Source organism: Mustela nigripes, chromosome 1 (assembly GCF_022355385.1).
Source record: "Mustela nigripes isolate SB6536 chromosome 1, MUSNIG.SB6536, whole genome shotgun sequence".
Classification (NCBI taxonomy): Eukaryota; Metazoa; Chordata; class Mammalia; order Carnivora; family Mustelidae; genus Mustela; species Mustela nigripes.
This window is the reverse complement of record NC_081557.1, coordinates 5,171,394-5,193,844: the sequence shown is the minus strand read 5'-3', so window position 1 is coordinate 5,193,844 and position 22,451 is coordinate 5,171,394. Positions and strand designations below refer to the sequence as shown.

Genomic DNA, 22,451 nt, shown 5'->3' with positions numbered 1-22,451 from the left:
CACTACTGAACAGATTGCCTAAGAAGTATAGTGAAGGATAAATTAAAATTTATTAAATAATATCAGTTTCTTTGGTTAATCCTGTTCCTCTTGGCAATAAGAAATTCTAACAAATTGGCATACTTTTCACCAGGGTTTCTCTCATTACATTCCAACAATTTAAGAGAATCGTTATTATACCAAATAATTCAGATTAGGATGTTTTAATTCTTATGGTCTGTAAGTATGTATAATGATTATTTCTAAAGATTTAGAGCAACCCGGGCAAGCAGGTGTGGATTTTGTTTAAGCCTTTTATTTTTGTTGGACAGCCCTCTTTTTTCCTTGAATTTACTTTCAACGTTCTCTAGTCTTCTTTATTGGTAAATATATTTTTTAAAATTTTATTTATTTATTTGTCAGGGAGAGAGAGAGCAAGCACAAGCAGGGGTAGTGGCAGGCAGAGGTAGGGGCAGGGAGCCCAATGCAGGACTTGATCCTAGGACCCTGGGATTGTGACCTGAGCTGAAGACAGACACTCAAATGACTGAGCCACCCAGGCGCCCGTCTGATTGTCTTAATGTCCAGGAGTTTGTTCTAGTATAAGCTCATTGCTGCTATGTCTTCTGACTCTACACTTCCCCTGTTCAGATTTGACCATTCTTTCAAGCTCCCTCTACCTAGAAGTTAAGAATGATATGAACTCTGTTACTTAGAAAAGGGCCTTCTCCTGAATAACACCTTCCAGAAATTAAACCTTCATATTAAATTATTGGCAGTGAGGGGGTGGAGAGAATGCAGTTGTTGGATCTCATAAAATTTCATCCCTAGGATTAGACATTTGGTGTGAAGAGATTTAGAGATGGTGTAATCAGAAAAGAGCTCCATTCCAAAGGGGTGGACTTGGAAAATTTATTAACTTATTGCTTGGGATGATAAAGAAAAAAATCTTGTCTGATGTTTAATGCTGTTTGAGAAGAGGCATTTGAAGTATGATTTATCTCTAGCCACACAGACCATTCTTTGGGGGCATGATGTTTGGTTTCCCAGTCCCAATTTTGATTCATGTTCAAAACCACAGTTGCTATTTTTTTTTTTTAAACATGTGCTGGCTACCTTGTTTCTGTTTAATTTGATCCATATACAGTCCTGGGTGATGGCTTCTATTAAGTAGATCATATATAGTGAGAGGCTAAACCAGGATTTGAACCCTGGAAACCTGGTCCAAACCCTGCCACTACTCTACATAGCCTCTCTCTTAATCTGTAAGGCACTTCACAGTTTGCAGAGTATTTGTACATATGTTCTTATTTATTTATTTATTTATTTATTTATTTTTAGATTTTATTTCTTTGTGAGAGAGAGAGAGAGAGCTTGAGCAGGGGGAAGGGGCAGAGGGAGAGGGTGAAGAGAAAGAAGCAGACTCCCCACTGAGCAGGAAGCCCAACTCGGGGCTCAATCCCAGGATGTCAGTACCATGACCTGAGCTGAAGCAGATGTTCAACCAGCTGAGCTGCCCAGGCTCCCCATATGTTCTCATTTAAACCTCACAGCAATCCTGTATGTTTGGTGAAATTCTTGACATTTTCAACCAAGAAAAAAAATGTCTTAGGGAATTTGAAGCTCATCAAGGCAGTACTTAGACCCAGGCTCACACCCACTTCTTACTCCAGTTCCTTTGTTTTCATTATGTAGTATTGCTTAAGATAATAAATAATAAATAGAGTCATACCTGAAGGTGATTTTTTTTTTTTTTTTTTTGAGGGAGAGGTGAGGGGAAGGGCAGAAGAAGAGGGAGAGAGAATCTTAAGTAGGCTCCATGCCTAGTGTAGAGCTGGACGTGGGGCTCAGTCTCACAACACTGAGATCATGACCTGAGCCCAAATCAAGAGTCAGACACTTAACTGACTGAGCCACGAAGGGTCCCCTGAAAGTGAATTTTCTAAGAATTTGAACTTGGCTGAAGGTGATTGGTAATATAAGATGTGATGCTTAAGTCTAGAGAAATTTAGCAAAGATGTGGCCATTAAGTTGCACTATTAGTTTCCCTTAGTAGCTTGAGTATAACTACTTTTTTTTTAAGGTTTTATTTATTTATTTATTTGTCAGATTGGGGGGGTGCACACAAGCAGGCAGAGTGGCAGACAGAGGGGGAGAGAGAAGTAGCCTCCCTGTCGAGCAAGGAGCCCGATGGGGGACTCGATACCAGGACCACGGGATCATGACCCGAGCCGAAGGCAGCGGCTTAACTGACTGAGCCACCCAAGCATCCCGAGTATAACTACTTTTATTAAATATTTTCTTCAGGGATGCCTGGTGGCTCAGTTGGTTAGTGTCTGCCTTAGGCTTGGATCATGATCCTAGCGTCCTGGGATTGAGTCCCACATCAGACTCCTTGCTCAGTGGGGAGCCTGCTTCTCCTGCCTACCATTCTCCCTGCTTATGTTCTCCTTCTCTCTCTGACAAATAAATTAAAAAATACTAAAAAAAAAAAAGAAAGAAAGAAAGAAAAAGTAAACCGACTTCAAGCATTAAACAGTCCAGCAACAAGAAGATATTTGCCAGTCTTTTTTTTTTTTTTTTTTTTGACAGAGAGAGTGAGTGAGTGCAAGCATAAGCAGGGAGAGAGGGAGAAGCAGTCCCTTGCCATGGAGCAGGGAGATCAGTGTGGGGCTTAAAACCCAGGACCCTGGAATGGATCCAAGCTGAAGGCAGACACTTAATCAACCAAGCCACCCACGTGCCCCCAGTTTACCAGTCTTAAACTAATGTTCCTAGGTAGTTACAGGAGTGAAGACATAATTTTTTCTGCTTTAACTTGAGTTGGCACAGATGGGTAACTGAAAGCTCAGAAGGAAAGAGGTCTTGCCAGGATTGTAATGTAGTCATGACAGTAGGAGAGGGGAGGAGTGTATGTGTTTGTGGGGGACAGTTTATAATATCAGCTTCTTGATCTTTTGTCAGTTCCTTCTGGAGCTACTACTTCTACACATGAAATTTCATGACCCCTTTAAATCTCAAGTTTGACAGTTTGGAAAAAAAAGTCATATGTTGCTTAAGAAATTGACCTTTGTGAATCAAAAACCTATCAGTTCTAGAGAGAAGGGAGGTAGAGGAAAGCATCCTGATGACAGCAATGTAGCAAGACTGGAAGTAGGTGCATTTATATAATCTTGCTTCCAGGGACTACTTGCTGGCTCTCTAAACTTAACCGAAAGACTTCGGAGAAGATGCATGTGTGGCACATTTCATTGTGTTATTTACTGAGCAAATGTCTCAAGTCAGTGTTTTTCAGAACAAGCTGTCTTCTGAGGTCTGCAGTACCTTACTCAGTGACAAGCATAAAGATCATTTACTTCTTTAAATTTGAGATAAACTTCTAGGTTGTTGTTGTTTTCTCTTTTTCTGTAAATTGTTCTGGCCTAATAGGTACACTAATCTTTACCTTCCAGGAGCTGCAGTGGCATGGCTTGTATCATGTATTATACTAATGACTTAGAGTTGCATCAGTTGCATCAGTTACAGAAGATGGTGAAAAAAACTAGGCATTATCTTTGTATTCTGTGTTCTGGGTGTCTGTTTCTGTAGAAACAAATCAAGCAGTAAACAGAAGTGTTCAGGGAGTATTTGGGTCTCAGTGGATGTTCATTGGCTATTGAAAATAAAGTTAAGAAATTGGTTAGGTTGAGCGAGAAACTGAGTATTTCTGAATTCATTATTGTTTACATTTTTGGATGATATTTTTTTGTTGTGTGTGGATAATTTAAAGATTGTTTCCTTTCTTTCTTTTTTTTTTTTTTTTAGAATAGAATAGAATAGAATAGAATTGTTTTTGTTTTTTGTTTTTTAGAATTAGGCTTTCTAAAATTCCTTTTTTTTTTTTTTAAAGATTTATTTATTTATTTGACTGATCACAGGTAGGCAGAGAGGCTGCCAGAGAGAGAGGAAGGGAAGCAGGCTCCCTGCTGAGCAGAGATTCCTGACATGTGGGGCTGGATCCCAGAATGCGGGGATCATGACCTGAGCTGAAGACAGAGGCTTTAACCCACTGAGCCACCCAGGCGCCCCCAAAATTCCCTTTTTTGTTCTAGGAGGTAAATAATTAGAAAAAGCAAACCTTTAACATTTTAGGGGGGGATACAATTTCCTTTAGACTAATTTTTAAATGTCAGATAGTGAAAGTGATAAATTTAAAAAATGTTCTGGGGCTACAAAAAGGAAGTGAAAATTTGAAAGAATGGGACAGAAGGTAGAGTGAGGAATTAACACATCTTTACCAGGCTGCTTATGGATAAACTAATTGAATATTTTGCATGTTGATAGAAAATATAATATTACAAATACTTCTTTTGTCATTATCCAAAGAGAAAAGTAGGTATATTCGAATTTTTGTTCCTTTGAGGGAACAAAAATGTGCTTTTGGTATAACATCTGAACTCAGATTATTTTCCTTCAGGATGTTGATGAGGTGTCTTATCTTCATCCTGAACTTCAGAGGGTGATTTTGCTACTTAACAGCCAAGGTTTTTTCCTTTGCAGAATTGTGATGATATCATGGTTAAATCTGCAGCAAGCGCACTGAACAGTTGATTATACTAAATGGTATGTAGAAAAGCAGGCAATGGTGGTGGAAGGGATCCAGCACTTTAACTCATTTCTCAGCTAGTTGGTTTTGTGGAGGGCATATTTGTGGTCAGGCTAAGTAAGTGTATGCTGACTCTTTCAGAGAATTTTAGGATCATTCTGTATATATAGTAGGTATTTGACACCAGTTCTGCAGGAACCTTGAGGAGAAAGTTCACATTGTGTTGTATATCCAACACAAAGTGAAGCTCACTATCTTTGAGCTTCTGCCTTTTCAGATGCCCCCTTTTTCCTTCTAAATCAAGAGAGACTTAGTTGTAGATAAGCTTCTTGCCAAATTCTGTAGATATCTTCTTTTTATGGATTACTTTGTCTTTTTCTTGAAATTAACTGGTCTCGTAAAGATTTCATATGTAGAAAGTGTTCTGTGTACTGTTGATCTCTGCAGAAGTTGATGTAAGTTGCCCAGAAAATACTTGAGACTGACATAGCTGAACTTTCAAAAAGAAAGGCAAGCTTTTCCAGCCATGCCAGTTCATCAGTATGCCTTCTTTGTAATGTATTGGAGTAGTTATACATAAAAAAAACTAAGGGTGGGTTCTTCCTTAATCCTTGGGCTCAGGTCTCCTACTATTTTGGGGACAGTGTTACATGGATCAAAAGGTAAAAACTGTAAGGAAGTGATTTCCACTATTTTTGTACGTCCTTAGGATGTTCCCGTTACAATCCCCGATTAAGTAAGGTAAAATGAAATTTTACAGATTTTCTAAATAAACATTATAACCTTTTTTTTTTTTAAGATTTTATTTATTTGACAGAGAGAGATCACAAGTAGGTAGAGAGGCAGGCAGAGAGAGAGGAGGAAGCAGGCACCCCGCTGAGCAGAGAGCCCGATGTGGGACTCCATCCCAGGACCCTGAGATCATGACCTGAGCCGAAGGCAGCGGCTTAACCCACTGAGCCACCCAGGCGCCCAACATTATAACCTTTTTAAAAAAAGATTTTATTGATTTATTTGAGAGAGAGAGTGAGCAGGGTGGGGTAGGGGAGCAGAGGGACAAGCAGGCTCCCTGCTGAGCGTGGACCCTGTCCCTAGGACACTGAGACAAAGTCAGATGCTTAACCAACTAAGCCATGTAGGTGCCCCAAGATTATAATCTTTTATTTTTGAAAAATGCTTGTGCTCTGTCTACTTATATCTTATTAATGAGATACTGAGAAATCCAGTAGGGTGAGAGGGAAGCCCAAAAAAGTTTGAAGAGGTCACCTCTTCATAGAGGCGCAACATTAAGAGTCTGTATCCTTTGTCCGTGGAACTTAGTAGGTATTTAGTAAAGTTATACTTAATGAATAAACATTTCCTCTTGTATCAGTTCTTATGGTGGAGCCTTAGTCAACCCCTCTGTGCTAGTTGTTCTTCCTTCTGAGTTTTAATAACATTTGCATCTACTTGTCTTAATACATGTCACATTGAATTGCAATACTATAATTTATTTACATGTCTGTCTCCCCCTACTGGCCAGCAGTCTTCTTGAGGGCTAGAACTGTGCCTTTTTCTTTGTATGGGGAGTATTTGGTTGTTACTCCATAGTCAGTGTGCCCCTGTTTTATGAATGAGTTAAGTGTTCAGATAATAATTTTTATAGTACTCACATGCAGTGGGAGGAGGGTATAGACAGCAATCTGTCAGTGTGTGTTTGTGTGTGTGTGTGTGTGTGTATCTGCTTCTGTGTGACCTTGAGGTAGGTCATGTTGATTTCTCAAAACATGAAATAAGAGAAAATGAGAACAACACTTTAAAGTTCACTTGATTTGGGGGATATATATGTATTTGTATGTTTGTGAAGGGTGGGGGAGGATGAGAGCCTGAGCATTTTTCTTCTTTTAAAGTGTATGTAAGTGCATATTAAGGGTAATCAAGTGGGGATTTGGTGTATTTTGCAAAAATCCAGATTTAATCCATCTAAATTTTTAAAAATGTGCCCTCAAACTTTTTTTTTTAATAGCAATATCATGATGTGGGACATGAAAATCTAATTGTTTCTTGACTTCTTAAACCATCACCAGTGGAGGCTCTGTAATTAATTTTTTTTTCCCTTAGGCAGTGGAGTAAAATCAAAATCTTGGAGAAAATAGGAGATGAAGAATTAATCTTGGTAAAAAATATTGGCAATTTCATCTTTACAGAAAGTGTGTAAATAAATGTTAGTTTACTACAAATTTAGTGAATGAGAACAAATTTTACTAACATATATAATGTACTAAGTTCAAAGCACTCTGATATAAAATGGTTTCTGGTTAGGAATAGTAATATTTTTCAGTCAGAATAGCTGAAAGACCAGTAACATAATTTGTCAGGTAAAAACTAGAATTAGAATTCAGGAATGGTAGGGGGCATCTGGCAGATTTAGTCTGTGGAGCATGTGACTTTTAATTTCAAGGCTGTAGGTTCAAGCCACACAGTAGGCGTGGAGATTACTTAAAAATTTTAAAGATCTTTTAAAACCAGGAATGGTCAAATAAACAGCAGCAGACCTAGAAATGTAGTGTTCCTTAGCAAATGCCAAAAATCTCCCACCCTGGGGAAGATTTTTGTTAACCTCCTATCTATGAAGCAATTTTCTAATTTATAGAGTGTCATTTGTTTCCAAAAGATCCCACCACTTCCCCTCTCTTTGCCAGAGCCATTTAAGCTGTCTGGAGTCTCCTTCCTTTGCCAGTTTCTTCTAGCTGCCTCAAGCTGCTGGTGTGGTTAAAGTTTCATTCCAAACTAGTGTCAGCATAGACCTGTAGTTAAGACCATTGGTTCTAGAACCAAAGTGTCAGGATTCAAATTCCAGCGACACCAATTTTACTAGCTTTGTAACTTGGGCACATTACTTCTGTCCTTCATTTTTTTTTTTTATAAAGCAGGGAAGATGATAATTTTTTTTTTTTTTTTAAGATTTTTTGTTTGATGGGGCGCCTGTGTGGCTCAGTTGGTTAGGCAACTGCCCTTGGCTCAGGTCATGGGGATCGAGTCCCAAATTGGGTTCCCAGCTTCACGAGGAGTCTGCTTCTCCCTCTGACCTTCTTCCCTCTCATGCTCTCACTCTTTCTCTCTCACTGTCTTGCAAATAAATAAAAATCTTGAAAAAATTAAAAAGAAAAGATTTTATTTATTTGAGAAAGAGAGAGAAATAATGAGAGAGCACAGTCGGGGGTAGGGGATGGGTTGGGGAGAGGGAGAAGCAGACCCCGTGCCAAGCAGGGAGCCTGACATGGGCTGGATCCCAGATCATGACCTGAGCTGAAGGCAGATGCTTAACTGAGCCACCCAAGCGCCCTGAAAGGATGATAATCTTTTTTTTTTTAATTTTTTAAAAAATATTTTATTTATTCATTTGACAGAGATTAAGCAGGCAGAGAGGCAAGCAGAGAGGAGGAATCAGGATCCCCGCCGAGCAGAGAGCCCGATGTGGGGCTGGATCCCAGTATCCCAGGATTATGACCTGAGCCGAAGGCAGAGGCTTTAACCCACTGAGCCACCCAGGTGCCCCAAGGATGATAATCTTAATAGGACTGTTTACCTTCAGAGCAGTAGCCTTTCTGGGTGTCATTATAGTAACAGCCTTTTCCTACTTTATGCAACTTATTCCTTCTCTGCTTTCATTGTACCTTTGGGGATGAGAATTGCCTAAGCTCTCCAGGAAGAACTACTACTACTTCTTTTTTGTTTTGTTTTGTTTTTAATTTGTCAGAGAGAGAGACAGAGAGAAAGGGAGCACAAGCAGGGGGAGTGGGAGAGGGAGAAGCAGGCCTCCCACTGAGCAGGGAGCCCGATGCAGGCCTTGATTCCAGGACCCCCGGATCATGACCTGAGCCAAAGGCAGACGCTCAATGACTGAGCCACCCAGGCGCCCCAGAAAGAACTACTACTTTTTTTTTTTAAGATTTTATTTATTTATTTGGCAGAGATCACAAGTAGGCAGAGAGGCAGACAGAGAGAGAGAGGGGGAAGCAGGCTCCCTGCTGAGCAGAGAGCCTGATGCGGGCTTGATCCCAGGACCCTGGGATCATGACCCGAGCCGAAGGCAGAGGCTTTAACCCACTGAGCCACCCAGGCGCCCCCAAAGAACTACTTCTCACATTTGGTAGATGGAGATATGTGAAGTTTTGTTTAATAAGAGGGCAGGAGTTATGGAAGGACAGGAGGAAGATGTGGAAGTCCCTAGGAGGTTTACCCTGCCAACCTCTGCCAGGTCTCACCACAGGTCTCTACCTGTGCCAGGTTAGGACACAGGGAGCTGGATCTAAAATTAGATATTCTTTGAATAAAGAGAAACAGACCTCTGGGTCTGGTACGTAGCTGATTTTCCATACACTATAGTTTATATAGGAGCAAGAGTGAGATCTCAGTTGGAACCAAATTATAGAGGACTTTATTTTAGAACACAGAGGGACCTTAAATTACTTATCTCCAAGGGAAAATTAGGATCTAGAGAAGTTAAATGATTTACTTAGCTGCCTAAAATCACACAGCATAGTAGTAATAGTAGAATTGACACTAGATACTTTTGCTTATAGACACTTCTTGTTTCTTGTTTTTCTGTTATCCAAAAAACTTAACTTAGGTCAATTTTATCTTTTTTCCCCTCTTCATTTGTAAAATAATGCCATCCTATTTCCTGACTTTCATAGGATGACTATTTTAGGTATAAAAAAAGAAACTATTTGATATAGAATTTAAAAGGATAAAATTGTACATTGGTTCTCTAGGAATGGTTTTGGTATGTTGTGTGATTTTTAAAAATTGTGGCAAAATACATATACATAAAATTTGCCATTTTCACTATTTTTAAGTGTACACTTCAATGGCAGTCAATTAATTAATTAATTCACAGCTTTGTGCAACCATTACCACTATTTATTTTTGAAACTTTCTGATTATCCCAAGTAGAAACTCTAACCACAAAGCAGTAATTCCCCATTCTTCATTCCTTCTCCTCACAGCCCCTGGTAACTTTTTTTTTTTTTTGGGAGAGAGAATGAGAGAGAGAGAGAGCATGAGAAGGGGGAGGGTCAGAGGGAGAAGCAGACTTCCTGCTAAGCAGGGATCCCAATGCAGGATTCAATCCCAGGACTCTAAGATCCTGACCTGAGCCGAAGGCAGTCATTTAACCAACTGAGCCACCCAGCCCCCCAATCCCGTAACCTTTAATCTGCTTTCTGTCTCTATGAATTTTCCTGTTCTAGGTTCCTCATATAAGTGAAATCGTATAATATTGATCCTTTTGAATCTGACCTCTTCCACTTAGCATGATGCCTTTAAGGTGCATCCAAGGTGCCCCATGTGTCAGAACTCCATTCCTTTTTATTGCTGAGTAAGATTCCATTATATCATTATCCTACATTCTCTTTATGTGTTTATCTGTAAATGGATATTTGGGACTATTTCTACCTTTTGACTATTGTGAATAATGCTGTTATGAATATTGGTATGAAAGTATCTGTTTGAGTCTCTGCTTTCAATCTTTTGGGTATATACCTAAAAGTGGAATTATTGGATCATATGGTAATTCTGTGTTTAATTTTTTGAGGAATTGCCCTGCTGTTTACCATACAGGCTGTACTGTATTATATTTCCACCAGCAATGCATAAGGGTTCCAGTTTCTCCATTTCCTTGCTAACACTTGTCTTTTTTTTTTTTTAATAATAGATATCCTAATGGATGTGAAGTATATCTCATTGTGGTTTTGATTTGCATTTCCCTGATGATTAGTGATACTGAGCATCTTTTCATATGTGTATTGGTCATTTGTGTTTTGTATTTTGGGTTTTTTAAAAATTTTATTTATTTGACAGATCACAAGTAGGCAGAGAGGCAGGCAGAAAGAGGGGGGAAGCAGGCCCCCGACTGGGCAGAGAGCTTGACTCAGGGCTCGATCCCAGGACCTTGGGATCATGACTGAGCTAAAGGCAGAGGCTTTAACCCACTGAGCCACCCAGGGCCCCCCCCCCTTTTATTAAAGTTTTTATTTATTTATTTGACAGAGGTCACAAGTAGGCAGAGAGGCAGGCCGGGGGGGGGGCTGTTTTGTTTTTTAAGATTTTATTTCTCTGACAGAGAGTGAGCAAGCACAGCAGGCAGGAGAGAGAAAGGCAGGCTCCCTGCTGAGCCTGACGTAGGGCTCCATCCTAGACCCTGGGACCATGACCTGAGCCAAAGTCAGTCACTTAACCAGCTGAGCCACACAGGTGCCCCTGGTTTGTTTTTTAAGATTTATTTATTTTAGAGAGAGAAAGCAAGCAAGCGCCTGTGCAGCTAAGGGAGGGCAAGAGGAAAGAGAGAGAGAACCTCAAGCCGACTCCACGCTGAGAAGTTACCTTCTATTCCTAATCTGTTCACTGTCTTTTATCATGAAAGGATGTCACATTTTGCCAAATGCTCTTTCTGCATTTATTGAGAGGATCATTATCATTTTGTCCTTTTTTTTTTTTTTTTTAAGATTTCATTTATTTGAGAGAGTGAGTGAGCACGAATGGAAGGAGGGGCAGAGGGAGAGGGAGGAGCAGGCACCCCACAGAGCAGGGAGCCCAATGTGGGGCACAGTCCTGGGACTCCGGGATCATGACCTGAGTCAAAGGCAGACGCTTAACCCACTGAACTACCCAGGCACCTCTCATGCGCTGATTTTTAAATTTAATATTTCACAAGCACTTTTCAGTGTTATTTGTTGTAATAAATATGTTCATGGTCACATTATATTCACCAGAGTACATGTTAGCCTTGGGTGGCTTAGCCGTTTTCCTATAGGACAAGACTAGTTTTATGTGACCTTTAGAAAATGATTTCTCTTTCTCACCTCATTCCACTCCCCCAAATATCTAAGAAAGGCAGATGGTTGCTTGCATCAAGGAATATTCCCTGCTCAAAATTCCTGATTTCTTCACTCTGCTCTGTTCTTTTACTTTTTAGGTGTATAACGTAAAGGCATCTTAAGACCATGCCCTTTCCATCATTCTTTTTTACTACATGTTTAGAAAAGGGAATGCCAAAAGTTTCCATATAATGATTGATAACCTATTTGCATCCAACCTTGCCTCACTGTCTTTTCTTCATCATCTAGGAGAGATAATAGTATATTAGTATTTACTAGTGTATCGGTATATTATTAGTATATTAGATATTACTAATAGTAGTAACTGATATTAGTATAACTAATATCTAATATCTGTATCCCTTGAACTTGACCTACCTGTCAGTACTTGGGTTAATCTAAGTGTTCATTTACATGGCCATTTTTATCATTTAATATAGTTAGTCACCGCTTGACTAAGGGTGGTGAATTTTTAAGGCAGTTTTAAAATTCTTTTCCTTGTTTGGATGCTGGACAATATAAGTTTGCTTATATAGTTTGGTTATCTAAACAGAATAAACCATTATTGATTATAAACTCACTGTGGACCCTGCAAAGTATAAATTGGTTTTGAGGGAAAATGTGGTTGGAATAGATTTCAGCGTTCACTTTGTGCCTGCTCTTTTCTGTGACACTTGGTTCAGTGAGGGCTGGGATCTATGGGAGACCAGTAACTGCCTCTGGGCTGCCTAAAATGGCCTGTATGGAAGTCATCTGGGCGTACTGGCAAGCCATTGCGAATTACCTGATTACCTGACAGTGTTGGTGGGTGGGCTGAAGGAGATCGATGGTTGCTTTCCTTAGTATTAAAGTAGCCTTGCCTTTTGGGTTTTACCTGTAGCAGATTGTGTTATTGCCTACTGATTTCCAAGCTTATTGCACGGATTGAAAATGTTCTTGTGCTTTTTTAAAAGATTTATTTATTTTTAGAGGGAGGACAGAGGGGCAGAGGGAGAAGAAGCAAATCCTCAAGCAGACTCCCTGCTGAATGGTAGCCTGACTTGGGGCTCAGTCCCAGGACCGTGAGGTCATGACCTGAGCTGAAACCAAGGGTTGGATGTTTAAACAACTGAGCCACCTGGGATTGAATATATATTTAAAACGCTTAGAGGTTTGCTATAGATAACTTGTTTACTTTCACTAGGATTTTTTTTTTTTTAAAGATTTTATTTATTTGTCAGAGAGAGGGAAAGAGAGCGAGCACAGGCAGACAGAATGGCAGGCAGAGGCAGAGGGAGAAGCAAGCTCCCTGCCAAGCAAGGAGCCCGATGTGGGACTCGATCCCAGGACGCTGGGATCATGACCTGAGCCAAAGGCAGCTGCTTAACCAACTGAGCCACCCAGGCGTCCCACTTTCACTAGGATTTATGTTAAGATGAGGATAGGCAAAAAAACAATATTCTTGACAGTATTAAAACTGATACAGATAGTTTTCACATTATTGCTGATTTATCAGTTGTAGCAAACAAAAAGAAAACAATCCAGATTCATTTTTCTGTTGTCTTTAAGTGGCTTGGCTAGAGCAAGTGCCTGCTCCATATCCTTATATTCTGTATTTTGGAAATGTAAATGGAAGAAGGAATTCTTGAATATAGGAAGAAGAAAAGCATATAAAAAGGAAGGAAGGATGGGGGAACTTCTCGCTACCATGTTAGAAATGTTGGGATAGTCAGGGTGATTATGTCCTCCTTACTGAGGAAGAGTCAGTAATGGTAGACCTAGGAAAGGTTAAAGTTTGAAAATGTGACTGGGATTTTGACAAGTGTTTTAGAAGTTACGGTGCACGTGAGGGGAGGGGGCATTTGCATTTATTTTGATCGTGTTGCCCTTGCTCTGTGGAATTCATCTTTTGGAATTCTCTTCAAAACATATAAATGAAGTATAGTAAGGAGGGGAACTAAGGATATCTTTTTTCTTTTCATTTTTAAGATTTTATTAGGGGCGCCTGGGTGGCTCAGGGGGTTAAAGCCTCTGTCTTCAGCTAAGGTTATGGTCTCAGGGTCCTGGGATTGAGCCCCCCCACCCCCCGCATTGGGCTCTCCATTCAGCAGGGAGCCTGCTTCCACCTCTCTGTCTGCCTGCCTCTCTGTCTACTTGTGCTGTCTCTCTCTCTGTCAAATAAATAAATAAAATATTTTAAATAAATAAATAAATAAAAGATTTTATTAATTTCAGAGAGAGCATGAATGGTGGGGAAGGGCAGAGGGAAAGGGAGAAGCAGACTCCCTGCTGAGCAAGGAGCTGGATGTGGGGCTCAGTCCCAGGACCCTGAGATCATGACCTGAGCCAAAGGCACACACTTAACTGACTGAGCCCACCTGATGATGTCTGTTATAAAAACAAATTCGCCCAGCTGCAGTAACCCTGAGGCTACTGATGGTGGCCGGCATTGAAGACTGCCATACCTTAGCCCAGGGGCTGTTCTGTTGCATCCCCCCATCCCCCGTGGGCAGCTTCACCAAGGCCACTTTTTGATGCCATTTCCAAGACTTTCAGCTACTTCACCCCCGACCTCTGGAAAGAGACTGTGTTCCCAAGTCTCCCTATCAGGAATGCACTAACCATCTTGTAAAAACCCACGCCAGAGTCTCTATACAGAGGATCCAGGCTCCTGCTATGGCCACCACATAGTTTTATACAAGAAAAATAAAGTGAATTAAAACTTGTTTTAAAAAAAAAAAACTCATTAGAAATTGTCAGTGAAAATACCCTCACCCTAAATCTATCTAAAAATATTTTAACCAGTGATGGCATTATTGAAATAAGTGAAAAGTCTACCTAAATTAGGTCTTCTTTTGGTCTTTGAGCTGGGACTTCAGGCAGCAAAGGTGCTAGGTAAGGGTGTTAGGAGTTTTGGGGACATATGGAAAAGATATCAGGTATCCCTCAGTGTTTTCAACCCAAATGTAACCTGGCGTGTTAAATCTAGCTCTCTACTGATAACAGTCATTTTTATTTCCTTTAATTTTTATTTTTTATGACTCATTCCTGCCCCTTTCTTGACCCCCATTCCCAAAAGACCTTTCCCCAATATCTAATTTTAAATTCCAGGTTTGGTTGTTCATAGCACATCCTAGGGTAGGGTTACTGTGTTTACCCTTGCCTCTACCATGCCCACACTGATTGTCCTTTGTGTATGTATTCAAGAAATTTCAGCAAAATTTGACACTGGCTAAAGTAAATACGCTAGAAGGTAAATTTGCAACAGGAGCAACATGTTATCTTTAAAAAAAAAAAAAATGGCTTGTGGGCACCTGGGTGGCTCAGTGGGTTAAGCCTCTGCCTTTGGCTCAGGTCATGATCTCAGGATCCTGGGATCAAGGGCCACATCGGGCTCTCTGCTCAGCAGGGAGCCTGCGTCCCCGCCTCTCTCTGCCTGCTGGTGATCTCTGCCTGTCAAATAGATAAATAAAATCTTTAAAAAATTAGCTTGTGAAATATTCATATACTATAAAACTCACCCATTTAAATGTATATAATTAATTGGCTTTTTAGTATATTCCCAGTTGTACAAATATCACCATTCTTTAATTCCAGAATATTTTCATTGCTCCTGAAAGAAACCCAGACCATTAACTGTCACTTCCTATTCCTATTCCATTCCCCAGCTCCTGGCAACTACTAATCTACTTTCTATCTCTATGGATTTGTCTTTCTGGACATTTCTTTTTTGTTGTTTTGTTTTTATTTTTATTTTATTTATTTATTTATTTTTAAAGATTTTATTTGTTTATTTGACAGAGAGAAATCACAAGTAGGCAGAGAGGCAGGCAGAGAGAGAGAGGAGGAAGCAGGCTCCCTGCAGAGCAGAGAGCCCGATGCGGGGCTTGATGCCAGGACCCCGAGATCATGACCCGAGCCGAAGGCAGCGGCTTAACCCACTGAGCCACCCAGGCGCCCCTGTTGTTTTGTTTTTTTAAAGATTTATTCATTTATTTATTTGACAGAGAGAGAGAGAGAAATCGATCGATCACTAGTAGGGAGAGAGGCAGGTAGAGGGAGAGGGGGAAGCAGGCTCTCTGCCAAGCAGAGAGCCTGGTGTGGGCCTTGATCCCAGGACCCTGAGACCATGACCCAAGCTGAGGGCAGAGGCTTATTAACTCACTGAGCCACCCAGGCACCCTATTCTCGAGATTTCATGTAAATAAGATTCTATCATCTGTGGTACCTGATCTGTTGCATTTGGCTGCATTTGGCGTCATGTTTTCTAGATCCTCCCATGTTGCAGTTACATGTCGGTATTTCATTCCTTTTTATGGCGAAATAATATTCCACTGTGTAAATATACAATGTCAGTCAGTTGACATTTGGGTTAATGCTGCTATGAACATCTGTGTACCAAGTTTTTGTGTGGACATAAGTTTTAAATTCTTTCAGATACGTACCTAGGGAGTAGAATTGCTGGTCATAAGATAACTCTATGTTTAATATTTTGAGGAACTTCTGAGCCGTTTCCCAGAGGGGTTGTACCATTTTACATTCCTGCCAACAGTGTACAGGGGTTCTAGTTTCTCTACATTCTCACTCTCACTTGTTATTGTCCACCTTTAAAATTTTTTAATTTTTGTTAAGGTTTCATTTTTTAAAAATTTTATTTATTTATTTGACAGAGATCATAGGTAGTCAGAGAAGCAGGCAGAGAGAGAGGAGGAAGCAGGCTCCATGGTGAGCAGAGAGCCGGATCATTTATTTATGTGAGAGAGAAAGAGTGAGCAAGATAGAGCGTGAGCAGGGGGAGGGGCAGAGGGAGAGGGAGAAGCAAACTCCCTGCTGAGCAGGGAGCCCGAGGGTGGGCTCCATCCCAGGACTCTGGGATCATGACTGACTGAGCAAGCCAGACACTGCCCCTATGGTCCACCTTTTGATATTGGCCATCCTAGTGCTTATGAAGTGATGTCTCATTGTAGTTTTAATTTCCATTTCCCCTAATGACTGATAGTGAATATCTTTTCATGTGTTCATTGGCCATTTGTATATTTTCTTTTCTTTTCAAGTTTTATCTGAGAAATCTTTATACCCAACCTGGGGCTCAAACTTAAATGATCAAGAGTCCCATTCCCCCACCTTTTCTTTAAGATTTTATTTATTTATTTGTCAGAGAGAGCACAGGTGGGAGGAGCGGCAGGCAGGGGGAGAAACAGATACAGGACTCCATCCCAGGACCCTGGGATCATGACCCAGGCCGTAGGCAGACACTTAACCAATATGCCACCAGGGCATCCTGAGCCATATCCTCTTCTGACTGAGCCACCCCGGAACCCCTGTATATTTTCTTTAGGGAGATGTTCTAAAGCCAAATATTGATAGTCTGCTATTTGGAATGTTATTATTTAGGTTAACGTTCTTCTTTTATCTTATGTAAAGGAGTTTTTGCTTCATTAATTCAAATTAATTCATTAATTCAAATGTTCTTAAAGATGGTTTTAGAGAGCTGTTGTAGAGAGGCACCTGAGTGGCTCAGTTGGTTAAGCGTCTGCCTTTGGCTCAGGGTCCTAGGGTTGAACCCTGCATCTGGCTCCCTGCTCAGTGGGGAGCCTACTTCTCCCTCTGCCTCTACTCCCCACCCTCCAACTTGTGCTATCTCTCTAGCTCTCTTTCTCTCTCAAATAAAGAAACCTTAAAAAAAAAAAAGAAAGAAAGAAAACTAATGTAGATACTGCTTTTTCCCCTATGAAAATACTGTATTTTTTTATCCTGAAATGTCCATAAAGAAGTTGGTCCCCAATCTTTAGTGGACCCTATTTGGTTATATTTCTATTGTAAATTTATATATCCAGGGTCAAAGAGGTATCAGAGGTAAAATTCACAAGTAGGGAACCAGTGACTCATCAAAATTTTGTTATGTTCTGTACATTCTGAGGACATTAGCTGACCTTTAGTTGAGAGAAAGATCTATAAGACAAGGAGAATTGATGTTTGACATAATAACTGAAGTTGAAAGTACATGACATTGAAGTGTGCACGTGTTTATGGGCTCTTTTAGATAGGCATGAAAAGTACATGATTTGATCCTTATGTCCCTCTCTCCGCAGCGTGGTACCATGCGACGACGCTATGAAGATGATGGCATCTCAGATGACGAAATTGAAGGGAAAAGAACTTTTGACTTGGAAGAGAAACTCCACACCAATAAATATAATGCAAATTTTGTTACTTTTATGGAGGGAAAAGGTCAGTATCATTTTGGTTCAGGGGACCTATAGTCCCTTGATGTGTAGGAGGTTGTAGATTCTGGGATCTGTGGGCTCGGAATCTATGCAGCAAAATATTGCCCATTGATGTTGTGATGCTGTTTATTTTCTCTTATTCTACAATGCCATTCAACACACAAACACACACTGCCCCATCCCCTAATCCTCCCACCCTGTGTGTCATTCCCTGCTGTATGAGAAGAAACACACCTTTATTAGGGCCAGAAGCATTGTTGGAGTTGTTCCCTGAAGTCCTTTCCCTTCTTCCATCCCTTGCTTTGGGTTTAATTAAAAATAGTACAGTAAAAATTCATTTATCCATGCATCCCCTCTCCCCAAACAAAACAGAGGTGGGATTCCGTGTGTACCATGAGGCTTTTTTGCTCCTTGGCAAAGTGACAGGATGTTATGGTATGTATTGTAGTGGACAGAATTAAATTTTTTGGCTTTTAAGAGACAGAGTGATGATAATTTCTGCTTAGGATTTAGAAGGTAACTCAATTATAGTACTACCCCCTGCTGGTTAAATTCTGTTTACTATGTAAATACAGACTTAGCAGACCCCTTGAACCCTGCCTGTCAGGATACTTTTCCTGTATCCTGAGAGATGCTTTTTATAACAAGCATGTATCTAACAGAGCAAAACTATATACACAGAAACAGCAAACACTATCTCTGCCTTATTACTTAGGATCTTTTTTTTATGGTCCTTTCATCTTTTTCCAACTATACCTCTTACTTTTCTAATAATTGTTTTCTTATGGTGACAGATTTTAATGTAGAGTATATCCAGCGGGGTGGCTTAAGAGACCCTCTGATTTTCAAGAATTCTGATGGACTTGGAATAAAGTAAGTATTGTTGGCCTAATTTGTTAGGTTGCAAAGAGATCATGTTACACCAGGGCTACAGACAATGCCATATTGATAACCCAAAGCAGTAGGTAATTAAAAATAATCCCCCATTTAGATTTTAAAAGTGTGTATTTTTCTTCTTTTGTTACAAAAACAGTTCATGGTTGTTCTAGTTAAGTGAGAAAATACAGGTGAGCTAAAAATAAATAGTTTTAAATCTCTTAAAATCTGTTACCTTGAGATACTTTTTCTTATATTTAAAATATATTGTTTTTTATATATTTAAAGTATATTGTTTTTTAACCTAAATACAAGATTTAGGAGTTTTTAGTACTCTAAGAAAAAACTCACACTAACTAGAGAAGGTATGCTTCCTGTTTATACTTACTGGTGTTTGTTTCATAGGATGCCAGATCCAGACTTCACTGTGAATGATGTCAAAATGTGTGTGGGTAAGCATTGAGCTTTGTGGGCTTTGTGTCTTTTAGGCAAAGATTTAAGATGTGGGACTGAGTTCTAAATTTCTGACTGAGGTTTAAGGCTTAGGAACATGGAAGTACATATTTGATTGAAGTACCCCATTTGAAGTAGTTTTTTTATAGAACACTGCTCTTAGCAACTTTGAGAATTTTCTCAAAGGGAGTTACAAAGTTGCTTCATTTAGTACTCATTAGGCATAGAACTCTATTTCTCTTCTACCTACTGTTTTATCGCTCTCTGTCCCTCCCTCTCTCCATGAAGAGCCTGTTCCAGGATATTTTATATCTTTGAAGCAAGAATGAAACTCATTCATATCTGTGATTCTCTTCCGTTCCCTCAAAACAGTAGAGAAATTTCCTGGAAATTTTCACCAATGCTACATTTGGTAACTTGGTCAACATTTAAAACTTTTTAAGCTGAAGCATGGAACTCTTAATCTGGGGGTTGTAGGTTCGAGCCCTGTGTTGGGTGGAGAGATTTTTTAAAATTGATCAGTCAATCAGTGTAAGCTAAGAAATAGAAATTTATTAAAATTTCTCTTTATGAGTGACTGGTTAACTTGTCTTTTGTCTGATTTATATTTTACTCAAAATTGAGGAAAAGAAAGGAAATTGGATCAATCTAATTAAAGAAAAAAACTTCTGTGTCAGTAAAAATTCAGTTCAATTTTGTGCAGACCATTTGGTGTTCAGGGCAGCCCTGAGACCCACCAGGAAGGATCCTTAAGAATTCAGGCATGGTCACTCTCCTGTACACATTAAAGCAGTAAAATGGTTTGAAACCTTTTGGAAATGTTTCAGACAGGTCATGGAACAGAAGGTTTTTCTAATGCTTTCCTCCCCACATTACTTTTTGTTAAGTTTTGTCCTCTATGTTGAAGTTCCAAGTGCACACTCTTGCTTTGGAAATTAAAATTGCAGTACTGTCTCTTAGCCACTTGAGGGCCCTTTTTAGATGGTTGGATAACTTCTGTTTTTCTAAGAGACGAAAGTCACATAACCCAGGTAGAGGAAGGTTCTCTAATTCCCTCTATTTTTTACTCCCTTACTATTTCTTTGTTAGATTCCAGCTGTCTGCCTGTCACTGTGTATTTCTTAGTTCCTAGCACAATCACTGGAGTATAGTAGGTACTCAGTAAATCTGTTGAGTAATTAAAATGCTTTCCCACTCTTCATAAAGCAGGGGCTCTCTCGGGACTTCCTGAAAATCATCTTGAGTATGTAAGATCTGTCAGTAGACTTCTTTTCCTAACAGATCTCCAGGACAGTAATAACTTAATGGACCACAGTACTTTTTCTTTGTTGGTCAGGCATTCTTACGATTTGTGATCCACAGTGCATTGCATCAGAATCCTCTGTGGTACTTGTAAAAAAATAAAGACTTCTGGATCCCATCATAGACTTATGGTATCCAAATTTTCCAAGCTATATAAATATAAGGACTTACTCAGTCCTTATTCAATTGAATACTCCTTATTCAATCACTGGTCTCTTTTTGGATTTTTTTCCCACTTCCTTCCCACTTTCCTATTTCTTCAGTAATATGTTCATTGCTAATAATGATCTTTGGAACCCCATCATAACCTTATATTTTTACAGACAGACATTTGGGTGGTCATAAATATCTTTGCCATGATTTAAAATACACCAGTGGGGCACCTGGGTAGGTGGCTTAGTTGGTTAAGTGTCTGACTCTTGGATTCAGCTCAGGTCATGATCTCATGGATTGTGAGATCGAACCCCGTGTCAGGCTCCGTGCTCAGTAGGGTATCTGCTTGAAGAAGGATTCTCTCCCTTTGCCCTCCTCTTCCCCTCCCCACCCCGCTCACCTGCAGTCGTGCTGTCTCTCTCTCTCAAATAAATAAGTCTTTAAAATAGAGCAGTGAGGGTGTCTGGGTAGCTCAGTGGATTAAAGCCTCTGCCTTCAGCCCAGGTCATGGTCTCAGGGTCTTGGGATCGAGCCCCTCATCAGGCTCTCTGCTCGGTAGGGAGCCTGCTTCCTCCCTCTCTCTGCCTTCTTGTGATCTCTATCTGTCAAATAAATAAAATCTTTTAAAAAATAAAATAGAGCAGTGATTATATCTAACCTAATAGACAGAGCATAAATTTCAGCTGATGCCTAACTTTATATTCATCCAAGTTGTTTGAAGTCCAGATTTTTTTTTTTCTCGGATAACTAATGATTGTCAAAAGGTAGTCAACAAAATACTGGTGATTGTAATAATCCATTTTCACTAAATGTACTTTGGCTAGCCAGTCTTCTTTTCTACCTAAAGTAAAATGCTACATTTCCAGTGTTAGTTCATGTCCCATAAAGAAGAAAACCAGACTATCGTGTAAACTTCAGATCATGGGATATATTGGTTGAGAGTATAGACTCAAAACTGCCTGGTTTCATACTTCAACTCTACTAATTACTAGCTGTGTAACCTTGGACAATTTACTTAAATATAAGTTCAGAATAGTGTCTAACACACAGTACATGCTCAATAAATGTTAGCTATTACTATGATTCATTATTTTATCTAAGTATTCTGGTACATAGAGAGTCTTGGGTGCTTTGGTACCATTGGCAGAATGGAATTGCTTTTGCTTTGATCTGCCTTATTGAAGGAAAACATTCACTTTTTAAAAATTGTGGTAAAATACAAACAACATAAAACTTACTGTTATCATAGTTTTAAAGTATGCAGTTCAGGGGCGCCTGGGTGGCTCAGTTGTTAAGCGTCTGCCTTCAGTTCAGGTCATGATCACAGGGTCTTGGAATCGAGCCCCACATCCGGCTCCTTGCTCAGTGGGAAGCCTGCTTCTCCCTTTCGTACTCCCCTTGCTTGTATTCCCTCTCTCACTGTGTCTCTCTCTGTCAAATAAACAAATAAAATCTTTAAAAAAAAATAATAAAGTATACAGTTCAGTGACATTAATTATATTCACAACTCGCAGCCATCACCGGTATCTAGTTCCAGAACTTTTTCATCACCTGAAATGCAAACTCCATATGTAGGAAGTAGTCACTCCCTGTTCCCTCCTATGCAGTCCTGGCAACCACTTTGTACTTTGTATATGGATTTGCCTGTTGTGGATATTTCATATAAATAGAAGAGTAAAATATGTAGCTTTTTGTGTCTGTCATATATGTATTATATTATGTTTCAGCATGTAATAACACTTCATTCCTTTTTAGTGATGGATAATAGTCACCCGTGGATAAACCACATTTTGTTAATGCATTCATTTATTAATGGACTTTTGAGTTGTTTCCATCCTTTAACTATTGTGACTAGAGCTGCTGTGAACATTCATGTACAAGTTCTTGTTTGACCATCTGATTTTGATCCTGTAGATTTATACCTAGGAGTGGAAATCGTGGGGTCATATGGTCATTCTCTTTTTAACTTCTTGAGGAACCACCACTCTGTTGTCTGTCACAGCTGCACCACTTTACATTGTTAGCAGCAAAGTCTCG

General features: G+C 39.8%; 1 protein-coding gene across 3 annotated transcripts in view; it reads left to right on the top strand.

Annotated features, from left to right (window-relative positions):
* The window catches only part of KDM2A (lysine demethylase 2A), a 114,600-nt gene that overhangs the window by 45,940 nt on the left and 46,209 nt on the right, over nt 1-22,451 (top strand). For all 3 annotated transcript variants that reach the window (XM_059400386.1, XM_059400368.1, XM_059400377.1), the window contains exons 3-5: nt 17,496-17,634; nt 18,425-18,503; nt 18,912-18,958. In XM_059400386.1, the coding sequence (XP_059256369.1) occupies nt 17,496-17,634; nt 18,425-18,503; nt 18,912-18,958 (265 nt within the window). The remainder of the gene's footprint in view (nt 1-17,495; nt 17,635-18,424; nt 18,504-18,911; nt 18,959-22,451) is intronic.